Below are 18,123 nucleotides of genomic sequence, written 5' to 3' on the forward strand. Positions count from 1 at the left end.
GTTTCGTCACCATGGTAACGTTTTCCAAAGAACAGCACTAGCTACCGTCTGCAGCAAGGAGTACTTCTTCACTCTATAACAACAATAAAAATGCACAAAATGATCAGGCATCAAATGTGTTCAGGTAACACGTCAAAATGAGTGCTCGACTTGCGATGTGATATTTATGAAGATCTGAGATAAACCAGAGAGATCGCAAAGGAAAAAATACTCTACAAGAATGAAGAGGCAGCATGAAATGATGCGCGCCGCCTTCAAACGGACAATTGACCAAATCATTAACAAATTGAAAAAAGGGACCGCAGAAGAACAAAAGCGACAGTGGATGGAGCAATGATGATTTGGACTCGGACACGACCAGCCTGCTAACCAATAACGCTCATGATAAACAGTGAATCGCTGGTGTCCACTGCAGCAGATCTCAGTAAGTTGTTGTATTTGTCAACTTTGTTAGATTTACTTACACTGTTGTCATCTTATTTTGTGCATTGTTTTATTCTATAAAGGGATTTTTAACCAGCTACTCACTAGGTTTGGAAGATCGCGGATATCTGTTAAGTAAAATTGTGGGATTCTCAATTAATAATATGATATGCTATGGCAAAAATCCAAATACAGTCATCAGCTGCACCAATAATGATCCCACTGTAACGGTTTACAGAAATTAGCAAGTTAAGCCGTAGTTTATACAATAATGTAATTACCTTACCTGTCATCATTAGCGTAGATTTTGTTGAGCAATGTAACGATGATGGATTGCATTAATCCATTTAAATATGAGTTAAAGCTGTACACACACACTGTGACGGGTCATGTTTAAGTTTGAGGTAGTCACATGAAACTACCACATAGACAGTAACTCGCTACGTCAGCGTTCGGCTCTCAGCTGATACGTATATGTGAGATGTGAGGTGGCTGGCGATACTCAGCTCTGATCCTAACTGACACGAAACCTCAGAAGTGACTCATATGAAACGCATTATAAAGACCACATCTCTGCTAGAGGTCTGAAACAATGCTTTTTGTGCCGGTTTGGGTTTTTCAAGTATGATTTTGGTGTTTGGGTTCAGGTTTGTAATTACTGAATAATACATTGATTATTAATAAATAATAGAGCTACGTAGCTAGTTTTGCGCATGTGCTCTCTTTCACAGACATGTGTGAACCGATGTGTTAGGGGCCGTTCACACTGAATGTGTTTTTGCACACATCTACACTGTTTTCCCATTGTTTTTCTATGTGAACACATGCTGAATGGACGTCTTTGACTGTTCTTCTGCATTTTGCGCAGGAGCGGCACATTTGTGTCAAGTTTAAAAGAAGTTCAGGTCTCAAAAACGCATGTCGAGACACGTGCATTCACTTTCATCTGTTGCTTGTTTTTATGGCAGGTGTCAGAAACTTTGAACACTCTGAACAAGTGCAGGCTGCAAAAGACTTCATGTGACCATTACATTGTTAGTATTAATTCATTAGTCCAGATTGTTCAGCACTTGTTTCTTCCTTTCGGCTCTGTTTTACTCAGGGGCTTTATCTAAACTCTGTATGTTTAAGGGCTGTCACGTTTACTCGATTTCATTTGATTTCTCAATTCAAAACATTCATCGATTACAATACTGCCGAATCAACACATTGCAACAATACTTGCTTGGGAAAGATATTATAAAGAGAGTGAGGTCATTTCAGGTCATGTGACGGGTTTGGGTTTCATTTAGGGCTGGGCGATAATCAAATTTTAATGATATTATCGAGATCATTTTGCTGACGATGTAAAATTGAGCAATAGCGTTAATATCGTGATGATTTTAATGTGCTTTCATTTGGCCATTAAGTTTCATAAAGAGCGCGTCAGTAGACTCATTTCACAATCCTTCAGGACTGCACAGTTAAACCAAATAACATCAACATGGCAAGTTAATAATAATAATTCCTTACATTTATATAGTGCTTTTCTAGGCACTCAATGTGCTTTACATAGTATAGGGGGAATCTCCTCAACCACTACCAGTGTGCAGCATCCACCTGGATGATGCGACAGCAGCTATAGTGCACTATAGTGCACCAGAACACACACACCACACCAGCTATTGGTGGAGAGTCAAGTGATGTAGCCAGTTAGTGGATGGGGATTATTAAGAGGCCATGATTGAGATGGGCCGATGGGGGGAATTTAGCCAGGAGACCGGGGTTACACCCCTACTCTTTACGAGAAGTGCTCTAGGATTTTTATTTACCACAGAGAATCAGGGCCTCGGTTTAACATCTTATCCGAAAGACCTTTTTACAGTATAGTGTCCCCTTCACTATAGTGGGGCATTAGGACCCACACAGACCGTAGGGTGAGTACCCCCTGCTGGCCTCCCTAATACCTCTTCCAGCAGCAACCTTAGTTTTTCCCAAGGAGGTCTCCCATCCAGGTACTGGCCAGACTCAACCCTGCTTAGCTTCAGTAGGCAATGTCGATATGGCTGTCAACTTGGTGATTATTAATCCACAAAACTCTGTGATTTAATACTAGATGGGCCTAGCATGCGGTCACCTGACCGTTGTGCTTTAAGAAAAAATCAATCTTTGCACTCGATCACATTCCAGGGCCCTACTTTCTTGACTTTTCTTAGATATTTGAGTTTTATCACTCAGTGCGCTCACATTTTCAAAATCTCACCAGGAAAAGCTAGTTTGAAGGTATTTTGCTTCTAATTCTGTGAATTGACGGCAGCCTCTTTTTTCTCTTTTCTCCCAGCTGATGGCGCAGGGGCTCACTTGTAGTCATACAATCATTTTGTATGTATGTGTGTAGAATATATATATACCTGTAAAGTGTATTATTTTATAACTAAATACAATATATATACACATTGAAAATATAGAGAGTAAGCCTATAGTCTATATATTTAAATAACGCAAGTATGTGAATATATTGTAATATATATATTCATACATTTTTGTAATCAATTAATTCGATATCAATTGCAAATAAAATACCATTCATGTATTTTCAGTCTTTAAAAAAATATTTTTATTGAATAAATGTAATTATTTACATCCAGATTTACTCTGTTTGCATTACTGTTTCAGAATGTTTAAGAAGCCATTATTATTATCTGAATATTATAATTATGATATAAGAACAATGATAATAATTTTTTGTGTGTGTGCAATTATTTCCAGGTTGTTCATGAACAGATTTAGTGTTTATTAAAAAAGTACATATATATATATATATATATATATATATATATATATATATATATATATATATAATGCATACTAATGAATCACGAATCGAAATATGAGATCAATTTGCAAACATGCTAAGGTGATAAATATGCATGCAAATTTCATCTATTCAATACATAATGACACATTGAAAATTATTTGAGGGCAATTGACAAGTAAGCTATATGATCTGTTATGTATCGAGAGCAATAAAGTAGCCACAGATTGCCTTGAGCTCACTGTGTAGATGGGGTGGCAACACAGTTTGGGTGGTTGCACGGTTGCGTGGTATATGTGCATACTTACAATGACTCGAAGGTTGTGTATGACGGCACAGCAAGTGTTGGACTTGCTACAATATTAATGAGATGGAATTGGAGGGTGAGGAATGTGAGGTGTTCGATGGAGAGGAGGAGAGAGACGATGGAGGTTGCGTTGATATTTAATCTGGTTCAGATTCAGAATCAGACTCTAAAATTGAGAGTGCTGGGGACTCATTTCAAGAGATGGCACAGTATGGATTGAACAAAATCTTGGCAACACTCGGGGTAGTGCCCAAGAGGCCAATATAATGAGAAAACCCCCAGGGCCAACATTTTATGCCAAGGACAATATTACAATCCATTGAGCAGCTTACTGTGTTTCATTGACACAGAAATGTGGCAAAACATACAAAAGTACACTGATGTGGAAGCTGTGCGGAATAATGCTGAAAAGTTCAAACTGACAGATGACGAACTAAAAGCCTTTGTTGGTCTTGTTTATTTGAGAGGTGTTACGGGAGGCAATAGCATGAGATTTGGTGACTTTTGGTTTAATGAATTTGAACACACTTTTTTTCAAAGAGACAATGTCACGACAGAAATGCGCTATCTGCACTTTGATGACAAGAACACGAGAGCTGCCCGCATTGTGACAGATAGTTTTTCCATGATATCTGAGATATATGACAAATTTGTGAAAAACAGCATTCGTGAGAACATGATGAACAACTGTTCCCTACCAAGGTGCGATACTGTTTCACATAGTACATGGCAAATAAACCTGACAAATTTGGCATAAAATTGTGGGTGGCCGCTGATGTTGAAACAAAATACATGCTGAACACATCCCTATCTAGGGAAAGACGACAGTAGGCCGGCTGGTCAGCGGTTATCGGACAATGTTGTCATGTGTCTGGTCGAGCCTTTCCTGGGAAAGGGAAGAAATGTAATGACTTTCTTCACCTCATTGCAGCAGGCAATCAATCTTTTGACAAACAAAACCATGATTGTTGGCACAATGAATAAAATCAGACGAGAGATGCCCCCATGTACACAGGCACAGTCTGAAAGATTTTCCACCAAGGTAATGAGGGCTGGAAAAGTCACACTCACTATTTAACTGGCAAAGCCAAAGAAAAATGTATGCATCCTGAGTACACTGCATCAGACAGTTTCAACTGATAATGGCACAAAGAAACTGCCCAATACAATTTCCCATTATAATAGCACTAAAGTCGGCGTTGATGTAATGGACCAGATGGCACGACTGTACTCGGTAAAGGGGGGATCCCGTCTCTGGCCTGTAGCTGTGTTTTACAACGTCTTGGACCTGGCTGCAATTAATGCACACATTCTGTACATGCACTGATGAACGTAACCATCAGCAGAAAGCAATTTATTCTTGAGCTGGTAAAGGAGCTTTGTGTGCATCAAAAAATGTCAAAGGCAGTAGGTGTAGTAGCACAGAAGCGACTTTTTCCTCTAACCCCTTCCCCGCCTGCCAAAAGGAGACAATGTCAAGTCGGCAGATGTTCAGGGAACAAAACTTTTGAGATCTGACAGGCATGTAAATGACTTGTCTGTGGCACATGCTCCAAGAAGACACCAACGGTGTGTTTGGAATGTTGACAAAGTTGGTCGGTTTGGAAAATGACACATGATGCGGTCATCGAGGGGGAGTGCACACTAGATTTTGGCTGTCGGTTGAGTATACCGGCACATAGAATACATAAATAGCACTAATATAGTATTTTTTTCATTTTGTTTTTTATCTGTTATTTTATTTATTTATTTATTTTAATTCGGGTAGAATATATGTCTATTTTATCTCGCGTATTGTAGCAGAATGTATAGTCCATCCATCCATCCATCTTCAACCGCTTATCCGAAATCGGGTCGCGGGGGCAGCTGCTCCAGCAGGGGGCCCCAAACTTCCCTAACCCGAGCAACATTAACCAGCTCTGACTGGGGGACCCTGAGGCGTTCCCAGGCCAGTGTGGAGATGTAATCTCTCCACCTAATCCTGGGTCTTCCCCGAGGCCTCCTCCCAGCTGGACGTGCCTGAAACACCTCCCTAGGGAGGCGGCCAGGGGGCATCCTTACCAGATGCCCAAACCACCTCAACTGACTCCTTTCGATGCAAAGGAGCAGCGGCTCTACTCCGAGCTCCTCACGGATGACTGAGCTCCTCACCCTATCTCTAAGGGAGAAGCCCGCCACCCTTCTGAGGAAGCCCATTTCGGCCTAGTTCTTTCGGTCATGACCCAGCCTTCATGACCATAGGTGAGGGTAGGAACAAAAATTGACCGGTAGATCGAGAGCTTTGCCTTTCAGCTCAGCTATCTTTTCGTGACAATGGTGCGATAGAGCGAGTGCAATACCGCCCCCGCTGTCCCGATTCTCCGGCCAACCACCCACTCCATTGTCCCCTCACTCGTGAACAAGACCCCGAGGTACTTGAAATCCTTCACTTGGGGCAATACCTCCTTCCCTACCTGGAGTACACACTCCATCGGTTTCCTGCTGAGAACCATGGCCTCAGATTTAGAGGTGCTAATCCTCATCCCAGCTGCTTCACACTCGACTGCCAAGCGATCCAGTGAGAGTTGAAGGTCACAGACAAAAAAAAGCATCGATGAAATCCCCAGCCCACCGAACCGCACACCTTCCCCGCCCCGACTACACCTCGATATCCTGTCCATGAATATCACAAACAGGATTGGTGACAAAGCGCAGCCTTGGCAGAGACCAACCCCCACATGGAATGAACTCGACTTTGTGCCGAGGACCCGGACACAGCTCTCACTTTGGACGTACAGGGATTGGATCGCCCTAAGAAGGGACCCCCCCACCACGTACTTCCGCAGCACCTCCCACAGTCTCTCCCGGGGGACCCGGTCATATGCCTTCTCCAGATCCACAAAACACATGTAGACTGGATGGGCATACTCCCAGGCCCCCTCCAGGATCCTTGCGAGAGTAAAGATCTGGTCCGTCGTTCCATGGCCAGGACGAAAACCGCATTGTTCCTCTTCAATCCGAGGTTCGACAATCGGCCGAACCCTCCTCTCCAGCACCTGGTAAACTTTACCAGGGAGGCTGAGAAGTGTGATACCCCTGTAGTTGGCAAACACTCTCTGATCCCCCTTTTTGAAGAGGGGAACCACCACCCCGTTCTGCCACTCCTTAGGCACTGTCCCAGATTTCCACGCAATGTTGAAGAGGCGTGTCATCCATGACACCCCCTCCACATCCAAAGCTTTCAGCATTTCTGGTCGGATCTTATCAATTCCCGGGGCTTTGCCACTGCAGAGATGTTTGACTACCTCAGTGACCTCCCCCAAGGAAATAGAATCTGATCCCCCATCAGCCTCTGGCTCTGCCTCTAGCATAGAGGGCGTGTTGGGATTTAGGAGTTCTTCAAAGTGTTCCTTCCACCGCCCAATAACCTCCTCGTTTGAGGTCAACAGCGTCCCATCTTTGCTGTATACAGCTTGGATGGTTCCCCGTTTCCCCCTCCTAAGGTGGCGGACGGTTTTCCAGAAGCACTTTGGTGCGGACCGAAAGTCCTTCTCCGTGGCTTCTCCGAACTTTTCCCACACCCACTGCTTTGCCTCCCTCACTGAATGTATAGTATAATGGAAAAGTCATATATTTTTGTAGCCTATATCCCTATTTACTAAATATGTACAATTTAAAGTTTTGCCTCCTTTTTTACAGTTGTTTTTCAAGTTCAGTAAATGGTAAAAATGCATCCTCTCTCCTGTCTTTACTGTAAACTACACACTCAAAACAACAACACTTATACACCATGTGCCGGTTTCACAATGGAGTCAACGAGTGTCTCCCACTTCAGGTCCTGTGAGATGGTAGTGCTCAGGAACCTGAATACCCAAATTAGCATTCCATTGTGTGTGTGGGAGAGGGGGTTGGGATATTGGAAATGTATATGGTGGAGTTACAAACATCTCAACATTCACAGTTCAAATTACTGATTCAGTAGCGCGTGTAAACACGTGCTTTTATTTCAGCTTATTTCCATGTAAATACATGTTAAGATGTCGAGGATTCAACGATTTAAATACGAATAACAGCACTAAAATTATTATTATTATTAATACTATATACACTACAATTATTATCGATTATATTATAATAATTTGTATTGCAAGACAAAGCATGCCTTTGCTAACAATGAATATACATATAAACTTAAATCACAATGTAATTTAAGGCAATTATACAAACTAAATATAGGAGCATATCTTAAAATAATTGTAAGACAATGTTGTCAGGAGAACTGGATCTGAATCAACCGTAGACAGAATGTAGATAAATTCAGTCTATAAGCATTTATAGGCCAACTGCTGCTTAACTCACAGTGACATTTTTAAGACCAATCCATTGGCTACGCGCAAGAGGCGTCCCTGTCTGAAGACTAGCCGGTCATCTGACCTCTGAAGTCATGCTATTCGTAGGTTACAGTGACTCTGTGCTTCTAGTGTTAAAGACTAGTGACGCGCTGATCTGTGTGCACATGCGTGACGGCGCTCTCAGATCAGTTCACGTGCACTTTATATAGGTATATAAGTATATATAGGTATTTTATATAGGTATGTTATTTAGTCTGTGTAGTCTTATGTGGTTCTGTGTTTGTCCTATGTTGTTTTATGTAGCACATGAAAGGGGGGGAATTCACCAATTACCGATATGGTGGCCGATATAGTTCATTTTTGAGCTGGAATGAAAACAGACCTTTTCTATGTGGATTGTTTACCAATATGACTATGCAACGTATTCGGAAGGCTGCTTTCTTAAAAAAATATTTTTATCAAAGAATATTTGACATTATTATTATACGTTGTCAAATTCTTTAAATGAACACAGAAAATAAAGAATAAATAAAAATACAATAATTAGCTTAATAAACATCAGTAGTACTGTTTAATATCAGTCATTAAAATCCTGACTATTTTAATGCTGCCAGTCAATTAGGGTCAGGTTGTAAATCAAGAAGCATTTACACTTGCAGAGACTAAAGATAAACAGCGGCAGCGGTGTCCGTATTCTGCTATACAAGTTCAGGGGAAAGTTCAATGGTGGTAAACCAGACATTTAAATATTATAATTGATAAACGCAATGACTGGAATTGTTTGGTAGAAGGGGTACCAAACTGTGAATCCTGAACAAAACAGTTTGGTGAATAAATGTTTGCTCATTAGCTTCCACTTCCTAGCTACGTAGTTAGCTAGTTAGCTATAAGCTCGTTGTCATGGAGACTGAAAGCTGCGTCTCACCAACTAGGTAACAATGTAACATGAAATCAACACTCAACAGACACAATCCACCACCGCACTGTTGTTTGCTGAGCTGCAAATAATTGCTCAGAGGTTTACCTTTCAAACTGCTACATTACTGACTGCACTGACAAACTATAGCTGAAACTATAAACACATGTGATAAAACGGAATGACATGGTTGTCAGGGACAGGGTTAATGTTATATTAGTTATTTTGAAAAGGGAATATGATGGGGTCATTGTTTATTAACTTTCCAGTATTTATTTCAAAAACTAGCTAGCAACTTACCGAGAAGACACCGCTTAACTCCGCCCTGTCTTCAGAGCCACAATCAGCTCAGCTCTATAAACAATTTAATTGGAGCATGCTCTGCTGGACAAACTACGTTATGATACCAATTCTAAAGCATTGTTTTCAGCATTTATATGTTCTGAAAAAACGTTTTCATATTGATATATCGGTCAGGCACTAGTTAATATCTTTTTAGATTCTGGTTCAGAAGAAACTTTTCATTTTGTATCTTAATTTTTTAGGCCCTATATGGTGAAATCCCAGAGATATGGGACACTCAATGTGACTCCATGTGTACATTGTAAATTTTAGCCAATTTCAATGGTGGAAAACCAAATGTGTGACACATGGTATAAAGTTCTTCTTGTCCAACAAAACAAAGGTCTGAAATACAAATATTATTGAAATTATTCGCTTAACAATAATGTCAAAATGTTTTCTGAGAGTCCTAAAGTATATTAAGAATAAACAATGCATGTGGCTCTTCATATTTAGTATCTACTTCCAAAAAAAAAAGTATCCAAAAACTATGGGTGTTTCTCAATGTGCATTCTTATGGATGTCATCATCTGCCATGAAAAGAAGTAAATAGTTATAAGGTTGTTCCAGCACATCACAAAACTTGCATTAGTGTGTTGTACTTCCTCCTGTCCTTCTGAATTCATTCTTTCAAGGTAGTGAGGCAAGACCTTGACCTTGTTCTTGTTTCCACAAGAACGCAAATCCGTTCTTTGCATTCTTAGCATTGACGGAAGGTGAACGAACTGCAGGTTAAGGCTACGTAACCTTAGAGGTTATTAAAAATTACATTTACAAAAGCCTACAGTTCTTGCCATCTTTAGCCATACATTCAACACTAAAGATTCTTCAAACTGCAGGTATACTACCTACTGTACAAAATCACACTCCATGCAAACACTCCATCTTAATAATATAAGCACATATTAGTACTCTGTTTTCACAGAACTCTTAAATAATAAGTATAAGTGCTGTTTTTCAAAGCAGAATGAAATAGAAACGTCTGTACTGTTATGATCCTATATGCCAATGGCGGCTGGTGATAATCATTTTTTGTGGGCGAAAATAAATACAAAGCAATACCAAAAAGCATGTTGACTACTTGAACATAAATTTTGCTCTCCTTTCTTTCTGGCCAGCAAATTTCTCAATGACTCTCTGATTAAAGTCAATCATCTCAGTAACAAGTCTCTTTTCCATGGAGAGCAATGCCAGTGCATTCAGCCTCTCCTGGGTCATGGTGTTTCTGAGAAAAGTTTTTATTCTTTTCAAGGTTGAGAAGCACCTCTCAGCTTCAACCGTGGTCATGGGTGTGGTAATGAGAACTTTTAGGAGAGTCACAGTTTAGGAAAAGACTTCTTCGAGATTATTCTCCATAAACAGCTGGAATAGGTCCACAGCACCACGGCAGGCTTTGAATTCTTCCTTGCTGTAGATGAGACTGAGCTCTGTCTTCAGCTTGCTTCCACTGAGCATCGGGTATGCTTTCATGGAGCTGCTCAATGCATCTTCAGGAAAGGTATCCAACTACTCATCAAACCTGTCCCCCTGCAACAAGGTGGCACAGACAAGGTGGTCTGTGAAGGAGAAACGCTCCCTAGTGTGTCCCAGGATCACAGACCTATAGAGATAATAAATATATATATATATATATATATATATATATATATATGTAAGGTAGTAACCTGGAGTAGGCCACTAGTTCTCACAGTTGCACTGACTTTCAAAATAAAAATAGAGCCATTTGAGTTTTTGTCCCATACAAGACAGTAGTGGCTTCATATTTCATTTGATCATTTATTTTTATGTTGCCAATTTATTATTTTTGGAATGCTGTTGTATAATATTAAAATTATGATTTTTGTAAGGATTTATACCAAACAAAAAATGTTTTCTTGAGTCTGTAGAATATTATATGATGTGGGCAGGACATCTCTGCAGCACAACAATAATGTAAAATGGTATTTTGACTAATTTCTATAACAAACTCACCTCTGCTGCAATCCTTTCACGCTCTTCTTGCCCGGCGCCCCTTTATTGGCCGAGAACCACTGCTCTGCTTACCAATGGCATGGAGAGAGTTTCCTTTTTTCTTCCAGCGAACGCCTTGTGAAAGGGTTTTTCTGTAAATCAATGACAGAGTTTGGTTTAACTGCTGCCATTATCTCTGCGAAAGTGATCAGCCTAGCAAAGTTTTGGCGGAGTCGCCTGCGCAGTCGCAGTAATGGCCAAGAGCGTAAAGTTGAATGACAGGTGACGAGACCTATCAGATTGGATAATATAACATGTATCCAGTTCTGATTCGCCAGGGACGCAGCGACCTGTGCACGGAGGAGAATCTTTAAGAAACCAATTAGAGACCAGCTTCAGGTCAAATGCTGCCCGAAAATTTAAGGACTCAGATAGACATCAATTTGTCCGGCGTCCCTTGCCCATGAAACCGCATGAAACATATTGAAAAACATAGAAACTAGTTAACCGATTAAAGCCAGTTTTTATTAAATGCTGAGGCTCTTACTACCAGCCTGCACATCGTATGAGTAAACAATTTTATTTTTTTATTTTTATTTCATTTTTATATTCAGTTATATTTCTGGAATTTTGATGGAGACGGCGCCCCACCGCCCTCTATTGACAAGCCGCCACTGCTATACGCCACAGTCCGCACTGACAATGTCATGCAGCCATGACTTGAAAAGCTGTAGAAGTCCAGCTAAGATCCAATGGAGAGAGTCTTCAATAAATATGTCTGATGAATTGATTTCTGCTGAAGTCATCTCGTGCTAGTTCATTTCGAGTTTGATGTGAATGAATACAATTTTTAAAAAGGAACACTACAAACTTGTTATGAACTTGTTTTCGTACTACCATAACCCAATCCAAGAGTTACAATACTTTATTTAATATTTGTTGAGAAAATATCTGATGATTTCACAAATTCAGACCTGATCGCATGGACACCGTGCTCGGCCGAAACCACTCATGTAAGATGAATTCGTCCACAGCCACTGATCTAGAGTCAGACTTTCACTTCTCACTTGTTATTAAGGTTTGAATTTGAGGTGGGGAAGCTGATCCTAAGCCAGAAGTTTACCCTGAGTGACAATCAGAATTCCATGTTTTACTACATTCATCCAGAGGAACACTAAGACACGCTTCATCTATGATCTTTAGCTTTGAGAAACTATCTAGTTTTTGGAGTTCATGTACAGTACATCTGGACAAATGTACATCTGCAAAGCTGTTCTGTAACTCTATTCTATTTGTACTGATTGTCCCATTAGCCTTTTTCTGTACTAAAAGTGTCTGGGCATCAGAGACCATAAAGCGTGGGGATCTCAAACTTGGTTTTAACTAAATCTAAGTTGTCCGAATCTAATGAGTTTGGGTTGATGTGACATGGAATGGCCCAGGTGCTGCAGAAAAACTGCAGAAAAACTGTCTACAATTCAAGCTAGCAGTGTCTGGTCATCCTCACTTCAGTGCTGCTCTGCCACTGGTCTGAAATGTGTTTACAAGTGTTTATGTCTTGTTCTGTCATGTGATGATTGGATAATTATGAGCAGCACAACTGTGCTACACATGTTTCATGAGTCTCCCGGTAAGTGTGATTCACCAATCAGAGAAGCCACTGTTACCATGGAAATGGAAATTGCAGCTTAGCAGCGACAATGCGAAAGACACAATCAAGTGGAATATTATGTTTAGTCGTATGTTCTTAGTGGATATTGTGATGTTTAGTGTGTTAAATTGTCAAAAAAAGCATGTGGCTCCATAGTGCCGTTACTTTAGAGCACTTGTCAAACTCAATGCCGCCACCTCCTTTCATGTGGCCCGCAAGCTAATGTCAGAAATGTAGGATGGCAGGTAAACGGAACATCTGACTGACCAATCTGTTATCGCGTTCCACTGATAAGCAGTTCGCTATATGGTTTAAGGCAGTGGTTCCCAAACTTTTTACAGTGACATACCCCTCCAAACATTCAACATCCTTTCACATACCCCCTCTCTAACACATAGATAACTTTCACACAAGGTCATTTGAAAATAGGTATATTTAACACAATTATCTTTGTAAAACAACTCCTTATATTAAACATGTTATATTTGTACGTTTTGTACATGCTGACTAAGTGGCTTACAGATTGAGATGGAAATGCTAGATATGATATAACTGCATAACTTGAAAACTCCCCCTTCATCGCCTCACGGGATGCAAGTATAGCGTTCAGTTCTGTGTCTGGAATTGCGCATCATTAAAGATACGGCATTGCCAGCCGAATTTGAGCATTGAGTATCTGTGCAGTCAGCTCAGGGTGCTTTTTTATGTCACATTTGACAGGTTGAGCTCATTTGCTGAAAAACATCATGCAACAATGTGAAAACAGCAAACGTGAGTGGAAATGACTGCATGTGAATGTCTGACACCTGTCATCAGTGCTTATGAACAGAATCAATTATAATGCATCCTACCTTAAATACAAATTACGTTTTAAACTGTGAAAAAATTCAAAAATAAAATCGTGGACATGTGCGAGTCTGGTAAAAAAGTTAAGAATTTTACTTGCCATCACTAAGCTACGTCAAAAATACTTTTTGCCAGTGAGAAAGACATGAACTGAGTTTGAATGAATTTTAGACTGTGATAAAATTGAAAGAATCTCAGAATTGTAATCGTGTACCCCAGTTGTCACTCGGTGTACCCCAACGGTAAGCATATCCCAGTTTGGGAAACACTGGTTTAAGGTATTTATTAAACTGCAAAGCAATGTGATTTAATTCTATAAATAAATATTCTTCATGTACTGCACACTTCAAGGTTAATGAGTGCTCTTCTCTCTGTAATCTGCAGAGCGCGTGTGATTCTAATGAATCAGAGACTATTTAGCCTTGAAAGGGACCAATGAGGTTTATCATTTTGAAGTGAACATCACATGCAAACTGTATATTTAATCACACTAAGACACAAATCATTTGATTATTTTTGCATTTGTACATGAATTTTATCCCAAATATGTCAAATTCTGTTATTGTTTATAACCCCCTCGCGACATTGAGGCGTTCAAGCGAAAACTCGTTTTGTTTCTCTAAAAACAGTGATAGTGACAACAGAACACAAAACAGAGAACAGAACTTACTGAACATGTCTGAAGAGTTTGTAATTGAAGAATTGATGCATTTCATTCGAATCATCCAATGGTTAGTCAGGAAAACTGTGGATATTCAATTACACAGTGCATCATGGGATTGTAGTTCATTTCTTCATTAAGGACGTTAAGTAAACAGTCTTTACCCTTTTAAAGTCTGTGATGTTGTGATTCAGCTCAGGGCTGGTTAGTTTGCGTCAAGGCTTGTGAGTCTTTATTTAAAAATGTTTGATGGATGGGAAATATGCTAATGACTAAATGTTTCTGTTAAATGTACAGAAGGGTCAATGACAAGTAGGAGTATCCAAGAGGAAAATGAAAAATATTAAAACTTCTTTTCATTCTTCTTTAGAAAAACTTTCATTGTCAAGCATACTTCACCATGTATTTGAACCGAATCGGAAATGACGGGATCTCGAGGCAAAACGCCCCCAAAATTTCAAATGTGTTGGCAGTTCTTCTGTTTTTTTTTTTTTGTAACATCTGATGCCAGTTACAAGAAACCCTTTCCATCTCTTTCTGTCTTTCACAGCGATCGAGACTCAGAGTACGAGTTCAGAGGAGATCGTCCCCAGCCCTCCATCGCCGCCCCCTCCTCCTCGTGTCTATAAGCCCTGTTTCGTGTGTCAGGACAAGTCTTCAGGGTACCACTATGGCGTCAGCGCCTGTGAAGGCTGCAAGGTGACAGACACAGACAGCATGTGGTTGACCAGTGTTGGGGAGTAACTGAGCAAAACACTACTCACTTAAATACAGTTTCACTGGTGTGATAGTTGCTGTTCTTAGACACTTTCCTCTTTGGTTTAGTTTTATTCAGAGGGTTGATTTGATTTATTTGTTTAAATGATTCTTTGCCCTTTATTGAGATTTTAGTCCTATAATTTAGCTTTTATCAGTAACACTTTACAATAAGGTTGTATTCATTCAAATGAGTTAATTACATTAGTTAACATGAACAATACTTAGCAGCATTTATTCATGTTGATTTCTACATGCTAATACATTTTTAACATTAAAAGTGGTATACATTAGCATTAGTTCATGTATTCTGATCTAAAACAATGAACAAAAGTATTTTGATAAATTAACATGAACTAAGATTAATAAATGTTGTAAAACACCATTGTACTGTCAGTTCACGATACTTAAAGGTACTTTAAGTGATTTTAACTCTTCTACTTCCATGATAATGGGCCATTGAATTAGCCACGGCCCCTAATTCCAAAACGCAGCAAAGATAGCAAAATATGAGCTTTATTGAGAGCACAAATGGTTGTTAAAATCAACAGTAGTAACGTAGCGCCCTCAACTGGCAACTGTTATGAACAACATGGCATAAAATGTATTAAGCCTCAATAGTTCACACCTGCTACAACACCATGAGAACATGCAAAATGATTGACAGGTCGACAGTGCCATTGACCGCGGACATATTTTTGTTTGCAGAGTCTAGATCTGTCACAGAGACCGGTGAGATATCTCACAACACTTATTTCATTCATATCTTTCAGGGAGTTGAACATTTTTATGGATAGCTCTCCATGAAGAAACGCTTACAGCACCTTTAATGCTTTTATTCGTATTCAACATAATCACACGGGAAGCCGGCATGTTGTTTCTGAGAGTTCCAGTACACTTCCGAGAGGATTGGACTCATTATACCTTTAATCTTAATAAATATACGTAAACTATATACTGTATTTATATAATTCAATCACACTGTTTTTAATAAGCTCATTAAGGCACATAGTGAACTGCTTATCCAGGGATGTGAAGCTGTCATCAAAAACACACTGAACTTTTGTTCGTCTCTTAGTTTGGCTGGTCAGTGTACTTTTCTGTTAGTAAGTTGTTGTGTAGCTAACTACTACTTTAATTACTGGCTGTAGCTAATCACTGTTGTAACTAACTACTTCTTTGCCATACGTTTAACGTTTAAATTATGAGTAGTTAGCTTGTTGAGTGTAAAAGCTACATTTCAATTTAGCTTTTCCCAAATGGACTCATAGAAATATCAAGTGTGCAACAAACCATTGAACATTGTTCCGTTTAGAGAAACCCGACGCTTTCAGTTCTTACAGCTCAATAAAATACATCATCTGCAAGAGTTTGTGGTGTCCTGAGGCAAGGAAAAGAATCATTCCCACACAAGAAAAGCATTGTTTGCTGTGACAAGGATTGTGCTACACACACTAACAACAGCGGAGTACAGCGGTATTAGCATGTTTTTAAAAGAATTTCATATTCTTCTTTCAGCAGACTCGAGCCTCACAGTCATTGTTTTATTCCTCCTCTTCACACCCACTTATATTCCTCTCTGTCTTTCTGCTCTTAGTGTCTGACAGATTCTTGACCTTTTCACTGTGGTCAGGAATCAATGGATCTGAATGAGGCTTATGAATATTGAAAGCATTAAGAGATTGACCTTCAGCGAGCACACTCTATTAACCTGCCTTTTCTTTCATTTACGGTCCTTACTGTGTGTTTGATGTGCGTTTAGGGTTTCTTCAGGAGAAGTATTCAGAAGAACATGGTGTACACGTGCCACAGAGAGAAGAACTGCATCATCAATAAAGTGACGCGCAACCGCTGTCAGTACTGCCGCCTGCAGAAGTGTCTGGAAGTAGGAATGTCCAAAGAATGTGAGCTATGCTTCAATAACAGCACATACAAACAAAGACATGAGGATTCACACTCTCACTGACGTTTATGTGAACGCCAGAAAGAATCTTATTGTCAGAAAGCAGCGTTTCTGTTTACATGATCTGTATAAGCGGTGTATACATGCGGCTCGGTGAGTAAGCAGATTTCTCAACGTAATTTTCCCGCGACGCTTGTGTAAATAACAAACATCTTCACTTTATTATTCCCCATTGCTTGGCTTTATTTCCAGATATTCCAGAGTTGTAACTTTCTGTTGTGACCTGCAGCTGAAATGCGCTGCAATAGTGGGGATTCCCTCTTGCGTAAAAGCAGAAACCTGTGAGAACAGCACTTATGTGTTAAATGGCTTCATTAAACCTGCTTTCTCTTAATCGTGAAACGACGTAAGAAAAACGGCATTCCTGTGTACTTTACGTTTCAGAACGCCGCTTTCTTTTTCAGAGAGAGAGGAAATGATCTCATGTCAAAGCTGATCATTATTGTGTGTAAATGAATATTTGGGTGAATCTGACTAAAACATTTCCACATTTGACCCCAGTATCAAAAGAAAAATTCAGATTTTAGGACCATTAAGATTGTTCAGCATTGTGACATTATTTTCATGTCAGTCAATCACATCATCTCCCAAAATGTTTGAAATTCCCATTTTATTTTCATTACTGTAATATGATGATTTTAATTTAGATCAGCATAAAATATATACACACCAAAAACAGTAAAGAGAAGGTGTGCTTTTCCCATTACAGCAATGAAAATGAGATATTTTTGTCTGTCCGTTAATGAGAATGAGATACTTTTGACAATACAGTAAAAACAATCAATTTTTTCCATTATGATGATGTGCATTATGTTTTATTATTATACTTTAACAGTAATGAGAATGAGATTTTTGAATTACAGTAATATGTTTTTTTAAAGTAATGTCACAATGCAAATAGCTTTTATTTTTGGGGTGAAATATGGCCTGGACATGTTTATAGCAAGTTTTACGAGGCTCGCGGTTTTGTGTCAACAGGGTTGAGTTCAAATTTTTACCTTATATTACTAAAATTTGAATTAAATTTGAATTTTAAAGTCACCAGATTTTTTAATTGATCCACAAGAGGGCGCAACGAACACATGTAAGCCAAACAGCACCCGGATATATTATTGCTAAGAACATTCCTGACTGTTAAAAACTGCCTTCCATTTCATACAGATACACCCCGTTTATATTTTTA

At 39.5% G+C, this 18,123-nt stretch overlaps 1 protein-coding gene across 11 annotated transcripts in view; it reads left to right on the forward strand.

Moving 5' to 3' along the window:
• The window catches only part of raraa (retinoic acid receptor, alpha a), a 406,433-nt gene that overhangs the window by 367,238 nt on the left and 21,072 nt on the right, over window positions 1-18,123 (forward strand). For 10 of the 11 annotated variants that reach the window (XM_052102287.1, XM_052102281.1, XM_052102290.1 and 7 more), the window contains 2 exons: window positions 14,772-14,920; window positions 16,740-16,881. In XM_052102287.1, coding sequence (XP_051958247.1) covers window positions 14,772-14,920; window positions 16,740-16,881 — 291 coding nt within the window. Of the gene's footprint in view, window positions 1-14,771; window positions 14,921-16,414; window positions 16,454-16,739; window positions 16,882-18,123 lie in introns of those variants that run through there. The other variant, XM_052102289.1, reaches the window with a different exon arrangement.

Source organism: Xyrauchen texanus, chromosome 33 (assembly GCF_025860055.1).
Source record: "Xyrauchen texanus isolate HMW12.3.18 chromosome 33, RBS_HiC_50CHRs, whole genome shotgun sequence".
Taxonomy (NCBI): Eukaryota; Metazoa; Chordata; class Actinopteri; order Cypriniformes; family Catostomidae; genus Xyrauchen; species Xyrauchen texanus.